This window comes from Clinocottus analis, unplaced genomic scaffold, assembly GCF_023055335.1.
Source record: "Clinocottus analis isolate CAN_PGR_092001 unplaced genomic scaffold, fCliAna1.0.p SCAF_9, whole genome shotgun sequence".
NCBI classification, from domain to species: domain Eukaryota; kingdom Metazoa; phylum Chordata; class Actinopteri; order Perciformes; family Cottidae; genus Clinocottus; species Clinocottus analis.
Window position 1 is genome coordinate 3,895,001 of NW_027176251.1, and position 21,515 is coordinate 3,916,515.

The following is a 21,515-nucleotide window of genomic DNA, read 5'->3' on the forward strand; positions in this document are numbered from 1 at the left end:
GCCGTTCACCCTCCTCTCTGATACAAAGAGTTTCACAGTTAGTCCATGGGAATCCCCGCAATGGGATTGTACTGAGTGGTATTTAGCATGGTTAGGTCTTCAGGAGGTAAAGCCATATCTAGGGCCAGACTCTAATCCTATTTTCTCTCGGATTGAAGTTCAATTCACGGTATCAGAGAGGGAGAGAGAAATTTGTCTCACTGAGAGTGGACAGTACAAAAAAAAAAGGGTTAGGCTGAGCTGCTACTGTGGCTACTGCTGCAAAAAAAATAATTATTATCCTATTTTTTGGATTGTAGTTAAAAGAAAAACAGTTCTTTTGTATAGTGACACGCCACAGCCTGCAGCTTACAATAAATAATAATATATCATAAATAAGATAACTGTGGAACAACCTTCCTGGCAATCCATCTAATACCGCGTGGCTGAAAACATTTTTAGAAGAAGAAACTTTTTTTGTCATATTAAATACTTGCATTTACCCCATTCAAAGCAATTTAGGAGCAGTGGGTTGCTGAAAGGCGCCCAGGAAGGAAGTGTCTTGCTCAAGGACACTTTGACATGCAAACTATGGAGAGACCAGGGATCAAACCGACGATCACTCATCTCCATGAGCTACAGCCGCCACCTTTTTTGAGAAAAAGATGTTACTGGCAGAGCCATCATTAAGAAATATGCATTGGTCAATAAATGTACCTTTTAAGCTGCAGACGGATGCTGCCACGGCAGTCAATGAACCTCCAGAACACTAGAAAACATAGACGCCGTCTTCCTGCATGACAATAACAAAGTTCGGGTGCTCTGTGTGTTTGTGTAACTTTGTCTCTTCGTGTTCACTGTGCAGAGATCCAAAACTTCCTCAAAGTTTCCACGGCTCTTTCAGGCTCTCGCTGCCTTGTAAATTACGCAAATAGTGACTGGGCTTACATCTGTACACAGAGGCGTTATGCATGCATCCTAGTTCTGCTTCCAGCTTCTGCTTTTCCCCTCAAACACAATTCGTCACATCAGTCTCATGAGTACACACACACACACAAAACCGCAAAAAACAGCACAGGCAACACGAGACACATTCTCCAATGACAATATATATATATATATATATATATATATATATATATATATATATATATATATATATATATATATATATATATATATATATATATATATATATATATATATATATATCATGTATTGTTCCTCGATAGAAATTTCCTTTTTGGATAAGGTCTGCTTCATCTTTAGCTGCAGCAGCCTTCACACGTCACTTTTGGGGTTGTTACTGTAAAAATAGAGGAAATATTTACTGTTCTTTAAATCGGAGGGATGCTGTTGTTGTTTCCCAGACATTTTGTACAACCTACAAATCTCCAATATGCTGTTTCCTCGGTGGCCTGACTGTCTGGAGATAAATCTCAATGTTTCACAGAGCTGTGTTCCCTCAATTAGGTTCGCTATTCTCCATCATGAGCTGTCAAGGTATGTTTGTCTCATTACGGAACAATTGTTTAAGTTCCCCGTCAAAATGACTGCTGTGTTCACACCAAAGCCTGTTCGTAAAGCATCATTTCGGCTTAGGCGAGAACAGTAATCTGCTAAACTGCAGGCTCGACAGCTCAATGCTGTACGAACGTCAACTTCTATTTTTCCTCACTTGCCTCATGAATGTTTTGATATGACGCGTTGGGAAGAATCTCAAGGGAGCTCGATCATTCAGACTGCAGGAGTGCACAATTAAGTCAAAAGAGAAACAAATAACAGACTTTAATTACCTCCGCTCTCAGTGTTTTCACGTCCTTTTTACCCCTCTCCTGAATGATTTCTTTCGGAAAACAAATAAGAAATGGAATAATACTCCTTTATCACTCTAACCAGTTGTGCTACCAGTGGGGGGCCCGACTCAAATTGAACTCAAACGTCTGCAAACCCTGTCTTTGCTCTCATTATTTGGATTCTAATAATTTGAACTAAATAGAAATCAAATCAAAAGCAACCACAGGTTTTACAAATTGGAACATTAGTTTACTGGCAGTTCTGACTCATGTTGTGGCTGTGCTCTCCAGTTGTCAGTAATGAGGATGCCGTTTACCCTCCAATGTGGATGAAATAATACAACTGAATAATATAACAATCGTCCTTGAAAGTAGGACGCGAAAACAACAATTAGTTGTTCATTTTGATAAGAGCAGATCTGAGAACACATTGCCGCTACAAGAGCATCTTAAATTAAAGATGAGTTGGCCATCGGCAACCAGACCGCATTGGAGTGAAGATAAAACCACAGAAAGGTAGATACGCTAGTAGAGCCCAAGGATATTGCAAGTAGAATAAGTTGAGTTATGGATTTTTCATGATTATTAAAGCAATGCACACTTAAGAGTCCACCTTATTCTCTATTTGAAGTAGCACAGGCTTTATTAAGCAACATTCAAATCCAGTCAAGCAGTACTCTCTATACAATTTCTTTAGAAAAAAAAGGTACACAAAATTATATTCAGCACAAAACAAATATACCTTTCTTTTTCAAGTGACATTTTCTTCCCCATATATAGGCACATTTCAAACGGCCCTCTTTGCATATCACTTGATTAAATGCGCACACACTCCCAACTCCAACAGGATAGAAAGATGACAAAAAAAGAAAAACAAGCTGGTATTATTATTATTATTATTACAAACTCTTAAGTCTGATCTGACATCAGTACATTACACATGTATTTTAAATATATCTTCAAATGATCAGCTGCACATATACAGGCATGTTAAGTTGGAAACTTACATCCATACATAAATCAATAATGGAACGAATGTTCTTCTAATCATCATTGTGTACAAGCAGATGTGATTATGTGATAATGTGATTAGCTGGAAGCATAAAAAAGGACAACGCAACAGTCATTTTGCAAGTGACACCCACCTTCTGGTTCCTTAAATTAGTTTTTCCTCGGATGGTGAAAGCGTGACACGCCCTACTCTGCCGTGTATGACTTACCGTGATATTCCTACATTATCCAACGCAGCTATAGCAGTACCAGCCAATCACAGCCAGTGTAGGGCCGACCATTTCTCCTTCATATAGAAAACACATATTTGACTCCGGCAGCCGCCGGCTCAGCTATCTCCATACTGAGAGTCGTGTGGGGGCAATCCTTCGATGGATATGCTCTGAATTTGGAATTTCGCACCTTTAATTTCTAGATGCTTTGAAAACAAATAGTTAACAAATTGCTTTCTTGAAATGTGACAAGCTGCGTGTACACGCTGTCAAGCTTTTGTCCTCTCTGGACAAAGACTGTCCTTTGTGCGGATGAATTGAAGGCTTTGTCTTCTGTAACAGTGAGATATGTCCTCTTTAGTTGTGTAATGCTGCACACACAGACACACAACCACACACACACACACACAAACCAATGTTTCAGCCTTGAAGGAATAGTTGAAGATTGACTTAAAAACCCGTAAGTGCAATTGAACATGAAAGACATGGAGTGGTGGATGTTTTCTGGGGTAATATATAAATGAGTTTGATGTGTTTGAAAAAATATTTTCATGTGTTTTAATAAGATGTACTCAATAAATACAATTGCTTCTTCTGTGGTTGTGTGTTAAGATTACAGTTCTTCAGCCACACATATTCAAGAACACATATTCAAGAACATCTTCAGTGTTGCTGTTTTCAAGGGGACGATATTTTATAAAACTGTTCACCATAACAGGAAGCATGAATACCAATACGTACTGCATTTCTCAGTACAGTTTTTCATAACAACAAGGTCATTCATTTTTTGAAGTCAGAAACGATAACAATAAAAAAGGCAGCGTAATATACAGAAATATAGGAGGAAGAGAAGCTGCCGAGCAGAGAGACTGGGCAGCGAGGGTGGTGAAAGGCTGGGAGCTACAGGAGGAGGAGGCCATGCCACGAGACAGAGTGGGTGAGCGAGAGAGAGTGAACGACTGAAACAGAGTTCAGACAATTGGATCAGGAAGTTGTGATGGTGAGCACATGGGTGTGGTTGGTTAGCAGCCTTTCAGAAGTGACAGACGGAGGAAAGCACCGCGGATGAAGCTCTGGACTCGTGCACCTTACAGGATGGACTCCAAGGTAAGCATAACGGTCTGGATGGATGATTAAATATCAGAGGGCCGAGGGGTGTTTTTGGTAAAGCATACTTTAAAGAGATTGATGGAGGATGACAGACAAGCGGATGAACAGACAGACAGAGTGAGTTAGAGTGCTCGATGTGACAAACAGGCAGGCAGGTCATGCTAGGGGAAGGGAGAGACGCCTGTACAGCCCAGGGGAAACAGGCCTCATCTTGACATATGCTCTGGAGTGAAATGAAGATTGGCATGACCTGCTAATCTGAGCTGTCGCAGCTCATGACGGCGGCGGAGGTTCACCTGTCACGCTGTTCCACGCCCGGAGGATGAGCTGCCACCAGGATAGGTCAAAGATCGAGATTCATTTTCTGCTGGGGGTGAATTCAAACTGAGCCATTGGCCCAGACTTACATCTGTCACTCTACCTGCCTCTGCCGTATCTACCTGCTCTTGGTCTCTGCATCGCAATAAAACCATGCAATATCGGACAGCTTTTTTGCTTACTTCTGTTTGTCTGTAGTGTTTTGTTTCAAGCTAGGGACAACGTGTTGTGAGGGGGAGGAACGAGTATGTCGCTCAGGCCTACAGGATTTCCATTACGGTAAAAGGAGTTGTTTTGACACATCCTCCAATGCCATTTTTTAATTGGTGACAGCAGCAAACTTTTTATTTTTGTATTGAATTTTGATCAATAGTGCCACAGAGTTCAACACAGACGTGCGTGGGAGGATTGCATACACAATGTGCGGCCTCGATCACTCATTTTTGACAAATGAGTTGTGAAAAAAAAAATGTAGTTATGATATGTCTATCGTCTAAAGTCTGACATTCAAAGCAGGAAACCGTTTTTTGTCAGGCTGCGTATGAGGGATGTTGCCCATGTGCTTTAGGAGGAAGGAGATGTGGCTATGTGGTGCAAAACCTAAAAAAAAAGTAACTTCCTCCTTGGTTAATGTTCAGAAGTGAATGCTCTCTTGCTTCAATCCTTTCTTTTACTGTTCAATGTATGTTCCCCTTGTACTAATGCTCTGGTTAAACAGTTGGAACATTATAACCGTGGCTGAAAAGATGTGAATAAACTTTGTGGTTCCTTGTTCTCTGTCTATTTCTGTTGTGTTGGCTGTCATTCGCCTTGTCTCTCGTTTCAGGCTCCTCCCTCCTCCTGTGCCAGCCTCATGTGTGATTGCAAGCCCCGCCCTCATTGTTTGCACCTGTGTCTCGTTCCCGTGTGTATTTAGTCTGTGTCTACCCTCTGTGCCTTTTGACCAGTGTGTACTGTTTGGGAAACAGCACCACAGTATTCAGGCCCCAAGAGCAGACACAAGACAACATGGTTTGTTGCAAAAAACAAAGTTTACTCAAAACACAAAAGAACTTCGAAAAGGGTTTCTCGGCAAAACACTCACAACGACAAAAGACACAGTGGCGCAGGACAGAGGGTAGACGCAAACAAAATACACAGTGGAACGAGACACAGGTGCAAACAATGAGGGCGGGGCTTGCAATCACACATGAGGCTGGCACACGAGGAGGGAGGAGTCTGAAACCAGAGACAAGGTGAGTGACAGCCAACACAGCAGAAGCAGTGAACACAGAACGACACAGGTCTGAGTGCAACATGTTGTGCATCTGCTCCAATCCTCTGCAGCAGATCCAGTGTCTGCATTTATAGTCTATGACCTTTCCTCATTTATGGAGTCACCTATAATATTTAAGGGGTTCCGAAATACTTGCAGGTCTTAAACGTTGTGATAAAACTGCACAAGTTGAATTTCAACTTAAGACCCCAGTTGGGATTCTATTTTGTTGATACTCTCCTCATTCTTGTTTTTTTTTGTCTTTCAGATTTATTTAGTCCACTTGACCTTCGCCTCCCTTTTTCTCATGTTTCAAGGTGAGGGTGTTGAGTTTGATGTGCATTTGATGAACAGCAGCCACTTTGATCACAACAGGATAATGCTATACTTAAATAGTAATGCTAAAACTAAGTAATATTACAGGTTACAAGTGTCATAAAGTTTGAAAACTAAAGCACCAAAGTCAGTTGCATACAAACTGTCTATTTAAAGTTGTTAATATCTCCCCAAGGCCACACTGCCTTCCTTGTGCATGACAACACGCGGGGTTGCTGCTGAAGGTGCTGCTACAGCGGCGCTATCTGTCTTCATTGAAATTTGCCTTTTGATTATGGCGTTACACAGTTCAAAGGCTGCAACACAAGGGAGACCAGTTGATGGGAAAAGTAATAAATGTAAATGTATTGAAAGAAGACCAAAACTAACTCACCTCAAACAAAACAAATACGAAGCAGAGTCAGCTAATGACGCTAAGCCAGCCGGGCCAGGGAGCGACCAGGTTTTTTTTTTTTTTTTTACAGTATTGTGTCACTTCTGGTGCAACGTAATTAGCAACGAGGGGCACACTCACACTTTAACTTGTCACCTCCATGAAGTTAGGAATCTAGCAAAGAACGGATTTAAAAAAGAACGGTCAAAATGTATGAAGCAGAGACCAAGGTATTGCATGTTTTAAAGACCTCCAGACACTGCAGTACGGGGAAATTCCCGTATGCATGTTGTCATCAGGGTTATTTTTTTTTTATGGCGTTCCACTTTTAATTAAACACCTTGTCACTTATATAATAATGTACTGAGTATACATTATAATGTGGGCTTGGAAGACTGAAGGCTTATCCCACATCTCAGATAAGCTCACACTAAACATCTCAGAACTGTAGATGAATACAGTAAGCTGTATTTCAAACCAAATGAAGGTTTCCATCCACACAACATATATGACACGTCAAAAAAAAAAGAGCTAGACTTTTAGTCAAGTGCCAGGCACACGGGTTCATTAAAGCAGTTGGAATCGCAGCATTAGCCTCAGAAAGTAGAGGATTTGTCGAGGTCCGGCATTAATTGGAAGGTGCTGAGAGAGTAAACAGACAACAGCCTCTCTGTCCCGCCGTCTCGCACAACAATCCAGTTCTGTTGTAGCCAGAGGTTTCGTAAGAGCCACTTCTTTGTGTGTGCGGCACTGCCCCACTCACAGGACTTTAACTGTGACATACTCTCAGTACATCTGCGGGGCCCCTCTAGCCGGCATGGCCAGGCATTCTCAAGTCGGGCCTCTGGCAGGAATAGATCACAGCATTGTTTGAGAAAATCACAGGGGTAAACAACACTGCTCTTTGTTCTGCCTGTACCGTTTACTGTATCAAGGCCTTGCTGTGAGGCTTCATCTGACTTGTGTTTTTGGTGATTAAAATGTATCTTTTTTTTGTTTTTTTGTTCCTCCCTCACAGTGTCAAGGGCTCTCACTCCCACACCCGCGGATCAAATGCAGTCTGTGAGCAGCAATATGGCCAACCTACCGACGATGCCTTCTGCTCAGACTCTTACTGGTGCGGCACTCGTTTGCTAGCTGGAGAAATGTCCCTTTGCAGCCTCTTTGGTCTGCAGGCTAAAGCTCCCTTTCACTATAAGTTTCATGTGAATCAGTTGCTATCTTTAACAGGAAGAAGAGTGGAAAGCAGAGTCACCAGAGACGCTTCTGAACAAACCACCAACAAGAACAGTAGCACCAGCAACAATGTCCTCACCACCCCATCAGAAACGAAGACATCCACAGGTAGACTGGGGTGTAGTTGGTGCTGTATATGTGACACCCATAACTTCAATTCAACTTGATGTGATTATGTTTCTGTCCCTTTAGCTGCCAATGAGAGCACAACCAAACCAAAAACAAAGTTCACATCCACTCCAGGTAACACATGTGCACCATCGCCCTTACGTATTTGAACAACCAGTTGGTGGAGCCATTAAGTTTAGCTAAAACATCCCAGCACATGAATAGCAAAGGCATTCAGTACCTTGTCTCCCTTTTTTAAAACTGATTATGAGGTCATTAGTAAATGTTATAATCCCTGTACTTGTTCAAATATAAAGGGAGAGAATTAGAGCGAGAGCGACGGAGAGTGCACCGATATGCATTCAAAGGTTTCCTATGAGAGCCGTGCCCGTGAAATATTCAAAAAGTCAATACATTTTTTTTTAAACAAAGCAATGCACCTGAATTAAATTATATATGGACTTGTATGGCAAAGATAATGAGTCAATATGCTGCCAAACAAATATAGTAAAGTGATGTGTTTGCAATATAACCCTGTGTATTATTTGACTTATATTAAATACAGAGGAAAAGGAGAGTCAATGAAACTGTTTTCACTGTCTATATTTTTCAGCATCTACTGTGACATCCTCCACATCCATACCTGTGAAAAAGACCAAAGAGGAAACCCATCGAAATGTTGCCTGGGGTACCGGAATTCTTTTACTACTCCATAGTTACCTTTAAATGCCACAGGCGTTGCAGTTGTATTGTTATCTCATGGCAGACTGACGGTATCATAATTCCCTGTCTTCCGCACAAAGCCCATGGCGGCGTGGTAGAACAGAGCACCTCACTTCCCCTCTTGCCAACAGATTCATGTTCGATTGTATCCTTATGCGAGACCATACAATATTTGTGTCCTCATGCTGCGCTGGCTCACCACAGATAGGGGTTTGATACACCATCAGCAGCGTGTCAGCGGGGCCAGTAGACCTGTCACGCTATCTCTGGCTGTTGTTCCCCGGTGATCCTCTCTCGCTCTCTTTTCTTGTCGAAGCTCCCCGTGTTCAACGTTTAAACTAAATTCAATACTTTCCAACCCGTTTTGACTTCTTATAGATCCAAAGTGGGATGAAGATTTCAACTATGGTGAGAAGCTACATTTGACTTTTTTTGTGTGTGTGTGTGTGTTCTTTCCTGTTGTTTTTGTGATTGAGCGTTTGTTTTGTGTCCAGATTATGAGTCCCTGCGCTATGCTGGACTGTCCATCGCGGCAGTGCTTTTCATCGTGGGCATTATGGTCATTGGCTGTAAGTACGAGTGTAAATTTTTTTTTTTTTTTTTGCGACGCACTGTAATCACTGTTTATTCGATTTTCCCTTCTCACTCTTTTGCTTATCTCTAACTGTAGGTGGCAGGCCCTGTCGGATTTCCACATGTCACCAAAGCTCACCAAAGTAAGTACTTTTTTGAAATTTAATTTATCTATTGAATGTTCAAATTCTGTATTTTTGCAGTTTTTTTCGGGCTGCATGATTAGCACAAGTGCTGCATAATATAAGACAATGAAAGCTGACAGACTAAATTACAGTCCATGTGCATGAAAGGTAGTCGTGCTTATATCACACTCTTGGGGAAACTGCAGTTGAATGATTTAAGTAATTTATATCACAGGCTACTGGATGATATACGGCAAACAATCCTTCATTTCAGACATATAATAGCTCAACAGAATGCTGACTAAAATCTCTGTGATGATTAATAGATCAAAAAGATTATGATTAAGCTATTTGTTGAGCAAAACCGGAACAGAACTGCAAACCACATTGTTTATTTTCCTTACTGTGGTGTTGTTTGATAGATGTAATTGATTGCCCTTAACGGTTCTGTGTGTTTGTTTTCCAGATCACATTGAGTAGTCCAGGGATGAGGAGAGAGGGCTTATGCACAGTGATAGAAGTGCAGAGCTGTAAGAAACCAACCAGGAGTCCATCAAGAGGAACAAAAAGAGCAACCTGGCACCATGTGTGTGAATGTAGACTGACTGTATGCTGCTTGGTGTCATGGAAAACCACTCAATAAACATAGAAAACATGAATCCTACTCACAAGTGAAAGAAGTGGAACCATCGCCCACTTAATCTGTGTCTAATATTATTTCTATACTTGGCAAAACTGCACTGAAAAGTGATTATTTGTCTTTGTTAATAATGAGATGATTCATATTTTAATCACACCTTCTACCATGAAGCAGGCTTGTTTCTAATGACCTTTTATCTTATAACTGATAACACAGCCATAGGCGGTGTCTCACAGACAGGATTATTATTAAAGGTTGTGAAGAATAACCCCAGAACATCCTACACTTAAAAATCTCGCACAACACTAAGACTGGAGCTGGGTCACTTCCCCCTCCTGATAGATTCTTCACGCTCTTTACACTTTCAATCTCAACAAAAACGTGATGTTTAGTAAGCGGTGTCTAAGCCTCTTAGTGGCTCAATGCTTGTAAGTGAGTAAAGCCCTAGATTAAACAAGATCCACTGGCGCATTATCGTTGCATCCATATGGCATCAAACGATGCAGACAATAAACTGGGGGGGGGGGGGGAGAAACAAGCATATTTGATAACAGATTTAATGTCAAAAGCAACACAGAGTTCAGCATAGCTATATGATATACAAGTATTTACTGTTCTAAATTGGTATCAGAACAAAAAAAGCAAGAGTATATGTGAAAACAATTGGTTTGCGATTTGATGCGACTGCAATTGTTTTCACATGAGCTTGACAGTTATGTGTCATATACTTTGTAAATAATATAATGAAAAACTAATGTGATTGCCATTGGGCAAAATAATACATACAGTATGGGTTAATCTGGATACACAAATGCATACAAACATGTATTCAACTTAAGTCCAAATAAAAAATGTTTGCTGCTATATGACAATTACAAATATGTTACATAATAAAGCTTTTTTTTCCGGAAAATAACTGACTCCCACCTGGCACAAAATGTTTTACACAGAATGTATAGATGAACATTGGAGAGAAGACATCACCCCAAAACACATGTATAAAAAGACCTTTTGGTCAAATATATATTTTTTCCATTAATAGACAATACAAATATTTCGGCCAGTGAATCTGTAAATACATATAATATATTAGAGGCTAGACTAACTGCATGCGGTCTGGCAATAGTTGTAGTGCAGTTGTTCTGCAAGCTGTACTCAGTGAAACTTGAGAAAACACATGCGAGGCAAGACACGAGTAATTAAAGTCCAAGAATGATGCACGTCGTACTGAACTTGTATTCGCCAGGAGGATGAAGCGATCGGACGCATGTGTGCATGACGCTGTCCACGGATAATGTGACATTCTGCTGCAGCAAACCACGTTACGTTGAAGTTTTGCTTTCCCGGTTGGTTGCGGTGACACACACTTTCTCAAACGTCCCATACGGACATGTACTGCCTGCTGACTCCTCTTTACCGGCGCCCGGGCAGCAATAGTTTGCACACTCTTATTGTGTTGGACGGTGTTTGGCCAACAGTTAACGGAAGTATCAGCACACACAATGCTGAGTGCAGCTCTACAACTCTGCTGCTGCCACGCGGGAAGAGACTTTTTGAGAGTTTACTTTTGTTTTTGGCACAATTGTTTGACGCGTCTTATATGACCACTTGCAGCTGATTGCTTGCATACATTGCCGCTTGTTTTTTAAGTTTGAATGAAATGTGTCTCACATATTGGGTTAACCAATTGTGGGTTGTATTCATTCAATCACACAACACAGTAGCAAAAACCCTCCTGAGTCTTTGTAGTTCGTATTTGGTTGTGTTTCCTCAATTATTTTTTTTGAAATTCTGTTTACATTGATGAAGATGTTTTCTTCATTTGCTCGTGTTTTGACATGTGTTTTCTTAAGTTGTAGTACATTTTACTTTTATAGACACTGTACTCTTGCCTGCGTGCACAAAAAAACAAAAAGGTAACGTCAATCTAAACAAACATTGTGTTGAGAAAGAACAAACATTTTCATGTGATATATTAACATAGTGTCACAACAGAGAGGCTTTACAGAAAGGAATAATTGAGTCGAGTTTGGTCACATGCTGGGAGCAGGCTGGACCAAATACTCATATTTCTTTGCAGTGTGTTTGCTTTGTTTAATGTAAAAAAAAAAAAGCCCTGAAAGAGAAAAAGTGTGGTTGTTTGTCCAACAGAAGCAGTGAAGATGACTAAAAACATAACCAAAAAACCTGAAATGTTTTGCACTGCAATTTTTGTCCAATTGTACTCACTTTGAAATGCTGACAGATATTGAAGGTTTAATGCTATACTTTTTTTTAGAAATAACATACTGTACACACATTGCTCAAATACAAATAGTAACACAAATGCACAAACAATCATCACATCTGCCAATTTGTTCTCTTTATAAACTGGGATGCATCATTGTAGAGACGGCGCGTCAGCACAAAACTATAGCTACTGTACACCCTGAAGAGGACGTGACTGCACAATTATTTTTGCTCTCAAGTCTTACTGGACTGGAGCCAAGACCTGTCTCCAGTGGCGAGATTAGCTGCAAGATTTAGTGGAATCAAAGTGAGATCCCGCTTTGACAAATCCAGTGTTTAACCCCATGTAGCCATTCCCTATGTTGCTTATTCCATTATAAGTGTCCTCATGAAGCCACCAAGGAAATACTGTCGAACAGGAGCACGTCCCTCGTCCTTTTTAACATTTGCCACAGAAAGTCCCCCTCTCCTATTTGGAACAAATAAAGCAACCAGTGCCTCGGGTTCCAGGACAGAAAGCTTTCTTTCACAGGGCATGATTGATTTCCATTTAAATGAAAATGGAGACGCCATCATGCTCTCTATATGAATGAAACAAAGACATTGTTGGCCTTTTTCCCAATCATCGCTATCTTTCTGTGATTTGTGAGATGCTATTCCTTACTCACCCCAAACTTCTTTCTACCAGTAGAAAGCTTCTGTATTTACAACCTGCGGGACTGAAGTGAACGCCTTTTAAAACGAAAGAGAGCAGGGAAAGAAAAAAAATCATCATTCATTGCCAATTAATTTGCTGCCCTGCAATAATATTCACACTGGCTATTTCCACATTATTATTTATTTTTTTTACTGAGGTTGAGAAGAGGGGGGGGGCACGTTTTTATCTTCCTTTTGCACTGCCACCTGTCATTGCTAATGGGCCAGGAACAGAAGCTGTCAGACAAGTGACTAGGAGAATGAAGTGAGCGCTGGCCTGGCTTAGCGTGGTTTGTCTCACTCATGGACCATTTCACACAGACAGGTCTTTTCAAAATGCACCAAATCAAACGCAAATGTAGTTTCACTGCATAGCTGGTGGGAATAATGTCTTGTTTCAGGTAGTAAAAAAAAAAAAGGGGGGGGGGGGAAGCTCTGGCTGTGCTAAATTATCCCTTTTAACAAAAGAAGCTTTAAGCCATATTCACTGGCTTTGATTTGGATTCCTCAAATAGAAACCAATTAGAAGGTTTGAATGTGTTCCAAATGTCCCCGGATAAATTGCGTGTATGTGGAGCATAAACGGCTGGGACAAAGACAAGAGTATACAACAGTTTAAAATATATATATATATGTATTAATAAGAGCGAGCAATGAACTGAATGGTGAGAAGCAGGTTGTTGTGCAAAGAAGTCTAACTGTCTGAGTCAAAGAGTAGGCGATGACATGGCCCCGTGCGTGGCTCCGCTTGTGTCTTGTATTGAGACTGCTACTCCACCAGGAACTAGATGGCTCCTTTCTGGTCCTGCTCTGTAGGCACGAAGTAGATCCTGAAGAGAAAGAGAGAGAGAGAGAGAGAGGTCGAACGGGCCACAGGAAGGGAATACAAGGAAGAAGAGGAGGAAGCGAGGGAGGGAGGGCAGAAGTATGTCATCTTTAAGATATTTTTAGGCTCTTTTTCAGTTTGTTAGCAGAAAGACACAAGAAACAACTCGACACGTCTGCCTCATTCTGCAGGCCTCTGGCAGGTGCGCGGCGGCTGCACCACCTCAGAACACAGCTCATCCCCAGGTGGGACTTACAAACTTGGCAAGGCACTGTTGCTCCAACAAGCCAGAGGTTGCTGTGTGATTAAGCCTCTTTTCAGCAGAGCGATCAGTCATCGCCAAACACTGCCAGAGCTGACTGCAGCCCCGGGAGGCAGCGAGTAATCCTGCAGGAGGAATTTAACCCTTGCAGATTGTCTCGGGCGTCTGCTCCACAATGGCGGTTCTCCTGCTGCTTGGAGATCTCAAAAGGGGATTAACTTGAACTTCATAACCTCTCTAAACCCGACCTGCAGGTCCTGTATTACTGCAGCCCAGAACAAGAGAAACTGATTGGTCTGCAGAAAGCCGCCCGAGCTAGCTAACTGTGGTTAAATGCGCAAGGTGTGCAACATTTGCAAACAGAGAGCGTGCTTCTGTATAACTGGTTTTGGCTGTTCTGCTGTATGAGTGCTGTTGGCAGGTTGTTGTAATGACGCCCTCATCATGTTTACAGGATTGTTTTTTTTATATTTCTGAACAGTTATCTAATCAGGCCTCAGTTCATGAGGTAAGCTTTGGGACAAGTAAGTTCCTGTCCCATGCGTTCATACAGACCCAATGGCACTGTCTCAAGGCTATTGTTTGATGGCTAACATGGGCGTAGTCAGGTGGCGGTAGAGTGCCTCAGGCCGTGACACTAATTGCGGTACAAGTCCAGACGGGCTCAGATGGGTGGATGCCAGTTACGCTTTTTCCACCTGAGTGTTTTTCTCAGATTTTGATCCTGTAGGACGAGGTAGGGTTCACTGGCAAGGCAGCAGAAAGGCTGTTACCCATCAGACTGGTTCTGTCACCTGCAGGCTGACTTAGCTGAAAGTGGAACGCGCGTCTCTCAAATATCAACTTTAAAAGTGGAGAAATTTGACCTTACCCTTGCTGTCGATTGTGCAGGTGGCGTCTTACGAGCACTATAGCTGCGAGAAAGAAAAATGAAAAAAAGGTCACGGCTATAAAGGAGAAAAGTTCATATTTGCTTAGGTATTAACAGCTTTACAAGGCACACTGGGACCGCAGAAATTCCAGTCATGCACCGAGGGTCACAGCAGTGCATTTGTGGACTTTGGAAATGAAACAAAATATTTCACATTATGTCACAGAATACTTACTGATTATCGCAGCACCGGCAAGAGTCAACACAGCCACAGCTACAATGATGATAATCAGGGTTAAATGATCTAAAACAAAGGAGGTAAGTAAGGTGAGTTGATACCACTTCGTGACATTACAAATCCTTTTTGATATGTAGTCAACATTTTCATCCAGTATCTGTACATCGCTAAATCTAAATAAAACATGTCTCTCACCTTGTGTTTCTTTTACACCTGCAGGTTCACTCGGGTCATGAGGATCCAGATCTACAGTGAAGTGTCAAAAGCAAGACTGGAATTAAATACACAGGCATGCGCTTGCCTCGACTGAGAGGCTTCAGAAGAAGCAGAAAGGCTGCTTCTCCAGGAGCCGACTGCCCTGTTCTAAACAGTTCTGTAATTCTATCAAGTGTCTATCAAAGCGAAGATGGGGAGCGACAGAGAGAAGAGTGGAGAGAGAATGAGAATGCCAATGTTGATTAGCTGACCAGCAGGAAGGTGGAGATGTCGATGTGTTCATTGGCCTTTCGGCAGAATCCACAGTGCCCCTCCAGGGAGCTAATTGATTCCATTCAGGGCTTAATGGTTGGGAGGAGGGAAAGCCAACAGGGGCCACAGACCCACACATTTCACTGCACTGGAGCAACCTATACACAATGCTGACTTACAGACAGAAGTACAGAGGCCCTAACCTTCACATAGTCTCCTCTGAACAGCTGCCATTACAGTGTTTGTGGGTGGGATGTAGATGAAACTAGAACAGCATATTGCCCTTCAATACATTCTTGGCAACTCAGGTAACGAACTGACCTGTTCTCCTGATTGAATCTTCATCATCATCCAGACCTGTAATGTAAGGAGAAATCAGTTGCTTGAACACGGTACAGAAATACATGTTCTTTGTGAGCTCTTTCAAATAATAAGCGTTATTCTACTGTACTACTCTAACAGTCAGAATAAAGACAACATCTTTAATATTTTAGCAACACTATTGATTGGAGGTTTTTAGGAAGTGAATTTAGGACCAAAGGATCTGAGAGCTACAAACAAGAATCAATACTGTACACAGAAAACAATAACCCATCTGAAAGGCAATAACAACTAAAAATGAGAAAGAAAAAACAATTGTGTGAAAGTTTCAAGTGAGAGTCTTCAGACAAAACTATGCAACCATAGTGTGCACTTGTGGAAAGGGTGTAGAAATGTGGTTGAGAATCTAACATCTAGGAAAAGTGTATTTCCCTAAGCTTTTCTATGTGACATGACATCTGTGTGTAATGACCCTTGACATCTGTAAATGACTTCATACATTGCATAAAGGATCCACGAAACAAAGACAAAATACACATGTAGAAACACGCTAAGGACAAGGCGTGATAATTCCTTTTAAAACAATCTAAGAAAACGTGTTCCTTGTTGTCGCATATGGGTGTGATCTTTAAATTTAATCAAAGCTCAGTTTAAATAAGTTTTCTATTTGTCTCAATAAATTGACTTTGAGCAAGAACTATGACAACTATGTCCAGTTGATGGAAAGGCTTCACTAATTGCTTGTTTTTTGTTTCACAGATAAAGACGCATTACATACCATCATCAGCAGATCCTTCAGTCTCTTCTGACACAGCTACAAAAAAAAAGGTAGTTTTTAGAAGTTAATATTATTCACAATCCAGATTACTGTTACATTCAATAGACAGTGCAGCACAACAACTATTCGAGCTGCAGTAAATGTAAATGGTACACTTGTTTTGTGAACATTCGATGGAGTCCATCTGCTGCTCTTTTCTGTAATCTTCTCTTTCATGTCAAGAAAGTACAGCATTAAGAATATTGTTGCTAATTTCAAACGTTTTTCTTAATGTTAGTTCTACACGTAAAAACCTTTTGTTTCACTGCTGCACCTTCTCTTTGTGGTGGTTGTATAATGAATCTGCACAGACACATAGGTGAGGAAAGCATCCCGGCACAGGGACGCAAAGACCCTGATTAGATGTTTATCACCTGCAAACGTCACACAGAGATGAGAACATACCAGAAGCAGCTGGCAGCATCAGCAGCAGACACAGGAACAGCAATCGCATCATCTTCAAATGCTGCCGGGGGAAAAGAAACCAAGATAAAAATATCTGCTATTAATATTCAGCCATTGATGTGTGTGAAATCTTGGTGTTTTGGTTTCCGAGATAGGGTGAGATGGAAAGCAGCAATGCTGTCTATTACTGGGGCGTGTGAGGCCCTTTGAGTTTCAGGATCACATAATGCAAGTCAGTGGAAAACTACAATTTCCAAACCAACAGCCAAGTCCATGTACAGTTTTAACTAGTTTAAAGTGTTCATGCAATTCCAGATTGTAATCTGAGATGGGTGGTGACGAGGGGGTCAGTGACTGACAACTTTATTTCCCATAGTGCTCAGCAGAATTTGGTTACAGTCAACTTGCAATAAGTGTCTATTCAACATTTTCCCCTCCCTTAAGCAAAGCCCGGGTGCGAAGCCAGGTGTTGAGGAACAACAAAAGTGTCCAATGATGTCCACTGTCAAAACAATCTTTGGTTTTCTGTTTGTTTATGTGTCCTGCTCCGCAGTATTCTTGTCATGTTAATTGTGAAAGAAAAAGTGTGAGTTGGATTTCCCTTGAACACATATTTATCCGTCAAGTTTACAAGAGCTAAGTGATACCTCCATCGGCTGTGAGTTCTTAATTGGTGTATGGTTGTTCTCCAGGAGATATCTCCCAACTTCCTCAGGGCACAGGGCCCAAAACCAACCCTACCTCCGCTCCCCATCACCACCACTACCACATAGATGTGAAACGCAGATGTTCTTGGTCCGCTTAACAAAGCCCCAGCTGTATCCAGCACAATATGAATGCAGATATTTTTGAAATGGGAAAACATGGGAATGACCTCTCTTCCAGTGTAAGCCCCGGATGAAGCCTCACTGGCCGGATTTAGACATGGAGGTTGGCTTGGGTTCAGAAGCCAATAATCATTCAATCTTTTAACTGCATACAGAGGGAACTCTCCCATTGACCTTTGTGCCACATGTTATACTGTGTATACTGTGTGTTCATTGTTAGCCATGCCCATTGTGTACTTATTTTCCTTAATAGTTAATGAATATGTGGAATGAACTAAGGTGACCCGCATTGTTAAGGTGCAGGGCTGTGCGGGAAAGCTGCAACGTCCCAGCATAAACCCCCCACAGAGCAGTTACCGACTTACTGTTTCCTACAATTTAAGGAAGTGGATTATGCTCACTGTGTGGCAAATCAATTCTAATTACCATATTTGGGAAAAGGAAGTCAAAATAAAAATAGCGGCGAGGGCATTAAGACTGGAAATGAGTCATAATAAGTTAATTATATCCAGACGGTTTTGACAGTTATATTAAAACCTAGGCATCAGGAATCTGGCCATGGACTGTAATATCATATACATACTGCCATGGCAGTCAATGTCTAAAAAAAAAATTCCACGCAAGTTAAACGTCCGGCCTGTAGGGCCGCACAAGAACAACTCAAGCTCAGTCCACAACACGATTATCTTGATGCTAAATTAGCAGAACAGCATTAGGATCTATTTTTGTTAACTATATTAAATGATGCTAATCACACAACTGAGGCTGATTGGATGGGCGCTGTATACTGGGCTGTTCTGGCCTCTTGAATAGCTGCAGTAAATCTCCAAATGCAAACAACCTAAGAAGCTGTGAATAAAATCCCCTTCTGTATCCAATTTGCTTTTCAGAGTCGCTTTGGGTGAAATAATAAGCTGATCCAATTTGGAAATATTTATCAACCCAGTCCACTGCCTCTGTATCAAAATGGCTCCTGACGCTTGTATTATTTTTCAAATTGGGTAATATATTCTTGTACATTTGAATGGCGATTGAATTTGCTCTTTAATACCAGACCCAATTTGCAACATATAATAACCAGTGGCTCGGTTATAAAGCAGACATGCCAGCTGGCTGCTGGCTAAAGACACAACGATTATAGAAAGTAAATGTAGAAATCATAAAACTGGAGGACAGTGACGCAAGAAAGGTGGATACTGAAGTGTTGCTGGAGGGTGAATTTGTCCTGTTTTTGTTCGTGTCCCTGAAGTAGTTCTCATCTGACAGGATTAACCCTGAACCGCATACCTGTCTGGCAAGCCCACCTAAATCTTGTTCACCAGGTTTCATTTTGAATGATGAACACCTTCCAACCTACCCAGTACAATCGATATCAACAAAATACACACACAAACAGAGGTTTACTACATGTACATAAACAGAACTACGCGCAGTGACACAGACTATCGCTGTCTTATCTGCTTGCACCGATAACAGCCCTCTGCTCAACCACTGTGCATCGCTGACAAGACTCTGACACCGGCGATAACAATCACTGACGTGCAAAGATATTAGAATTGCTGTGGCCGAGTGAGTTCATGAGAAAACAAATAAACAAGTACAAGATTGTGGAAAAAAAGAGGGAAGATAGAAGAAGAAAAAATACATTGATTATTGTGAAGATGTGTCAACACTGAAACAGGTTTGCTAAAAAAAAAACAATGAGCCCACGAGGGATTCAAGTGAGTGAGAAAAGGGGGGGAAAAAGCATCCAGATCGTTTGTTATTCATTGCCATTCAATTTGATAAAAGTGGTAGCTTCCTTTGGTTCAGTGAAGAGGAAAAATATTCTTATTGAAATGTTTACACAACTCTCTACCGGAGCTGTTTATCTAAGCGAGGTTGATGCAAATTCATCTTTTTTCTTTTATCCTACGACATAACATACTCTGCCATGCTTCTGGACAGCAGGCGAAGCAACAACAACAAAAAGGCGAAAAAGCAAAACTCACAGTACCTCAGTTGATGCCATGCAGACCAGTGAGCAATCCACCATCGATAAACAATGAGTCTGACAACTAAGAAAGTTATTTCCTATACGAGTAGTTTGTGGGGGACTTGTTGAGCATGGGGCCAAAGAGGCCAACAGTAAAACAATTAAGAGGATATGAAAGAGTGCATCTGGCACAACAGCTGTATTTGAGACACATCCTGCATATTCTCTCTCTCTCTCTCTCCCTCCCTCTCTCTCTTTCTCTCTCTCTCTCTCTCCATGTGTGTTTGCAAAAATATAAACCCTGTGAACACACAGGTATGAGCTGACACAAGACTATGGTTTCATCAACAAAAAAAAAGTGCCATTTTCCACCTCGACTGTGACTATAACAGCAACAACCGTATTCGGGGCACACAGAGCACCGGGCACGTACACCTCAGCTTTACTTTTTATCAGATTGAGACAAAGCGGTTTTGTCTTTGTTTTGTTAACAGCACTATCACAAGGACTTCCCCAGTCACATTGAGGCTTTTTACAGTCCAATCTATCTTAAATGCAGCCTCATCACTCTCCCAAGACACCAGCGCCACAACATGTGCACAAACAAACCCCTGCAAAGATGAGATTTAAAGGGTTTCAACAAATAGTTGGTGCCACTGCTAGCAGGTTGATTAACAACTGCAGAATAACACTTTACTTGAAAATCACTGGACACACACACACACACACACACACACACACACACACACACACACACAGGAAGTAAGAAAATGGGTGCTGCAGTGTGCAAAGTGAGGTTTGCACACTGCAGCAGAGAGTAGAAGAGGAAGACGTCTGCACATTTGAATGGATGAAATCATGCTATTCTCACATTGACTCACTGTATAACCAGTAAGCCGCTGAAATTTTCTCTCCATGAGGTGCACACTCTTGAGAACTTGTGATAAACAACTCACAATAACTTTGGGAAACTTGGTGAGAAAAAGCATGAAGAAGTAGCACCGAAGAAGAAGCTGCGAACTGATGCTAATTACCTTACAGAAAATGGCCATACTATTTATGTGTTAGCTACATGACAGCCATGTATGGAGGACATTTAAAGAATGGCCAATAGCAATACAAGAGAAAGACTGCTCGATTGCAAAAGCGTGTACTTTGTTGTGGCATCTATGGTTTTAAAGCAAAATGTGACCCTGTTCATCTGTGGCCCGAAAATGTGACACACTTTCCCAAAGTCGGTTGATGAGACGATTCGTTAACAGGAAAAAGCTGACTCCTGCCACGCAGGAAACAAATGCATTCTCACCTATAAGGGAATTTACAGCCACCTCATATTGCGCAGAACTGCTCCTTCACGCTTGCCTTGAAGTCATCTTTTTGCTTCTGCGGGAAAATACCTCTGCGTGTTCGTGTCAGAGAGCTGCTGTCGCGACAGTTTCCTGAAAGCTATGCTCAGATACTGCTTTCGATGCTGAAAACAACTTGAGGCAATGCATGACACGAATGTAACTTAAAGCAGTGATGGGCCCAATAAAGGTAACTTATAATAATATACTCGCAATAATTAGGTGGTAATAAAGCCGCAATGTCAGAAAAACAGAGTAATGATTGGTGATAATATTTACTTCAAAGTCAGAAAAGCCAGTGCAAAGTTATGGCGGTTAACGATGATGAGGACCACCTGTTGACCTTGATTGGCAGGCTCACCAAGCACAGGTGTGCTAAGAGGCCAATTACCTCACATTTAAGTTTAAGTGTTTGGTGTCTTCCCTTGCATGCAAATTC

At 41.5% G+C, this 21,515-nt stretch overlaps 2 protein-coding genes across 2 annotated transcripts; one reads left to right on the forward strand and one right to left on the reverse strand.

Moving 5' to 3' along the window:
• Positions 1-3,904: 3,904 nt before the first annotated feature.
• fxyd5 (FXYD domain containing ion transport regulator 5) lies at positions 3,905-10,777 on the forward strand. The gene is made up of 10 exons (XM_068570801.1): positions 3,905-4,105; positions 5,950-5,998; positions 7,409-7,507; positions 7,621-7,734; positions 7,819-7,869; positions 8,348-8,422; positions 8,836-8,865; positions 8,952-9,026; positions 9,128-9,173; positions 9,622-10,777. Exons 1-10 carry the CDS (start codon positions 4,064-4,066, stop codon positions 9,629-9,631), a joined length of 591 nt encoding a protein of 196 aa, XP_068426902.1. The 5' UTR covers positions 3,905-4,063; the 3' UTR covers positions 9,632-10,777.
• Positions 10,778-11,544: 767 nt separating this feature from the next.
• On the reverse strand, positions 11,545-19,798 carry si:dkey-262k9.2 (uncharacterized). Its single transcript, XM_068570802.1, has 8 exons — positions 19,752-19,798; positions 16,929-16,989; positions 16,485-16,520; positions 15,707-15,742; positions 15,113-15,163; positions 14,915-14,983; positions 14,680-14,722; positions 11,545-13,550 (listed from the first exon to the last, which is right to left on the reverse strand). Exons 1-8 carry the CDS (start codon positions 19,788-19,790, stop codon positions 13,505-13,507), a joined length of 381 nt encoding a protein of 126 aa, XP_068426903.1. The 5' UTR covers positions 19,791-19,798; the 3' UTR covers positions 11,545-13,504.
• Between the last annotated feature and the right edge of the window lie 1,717 nt (positions 19,799-21,515).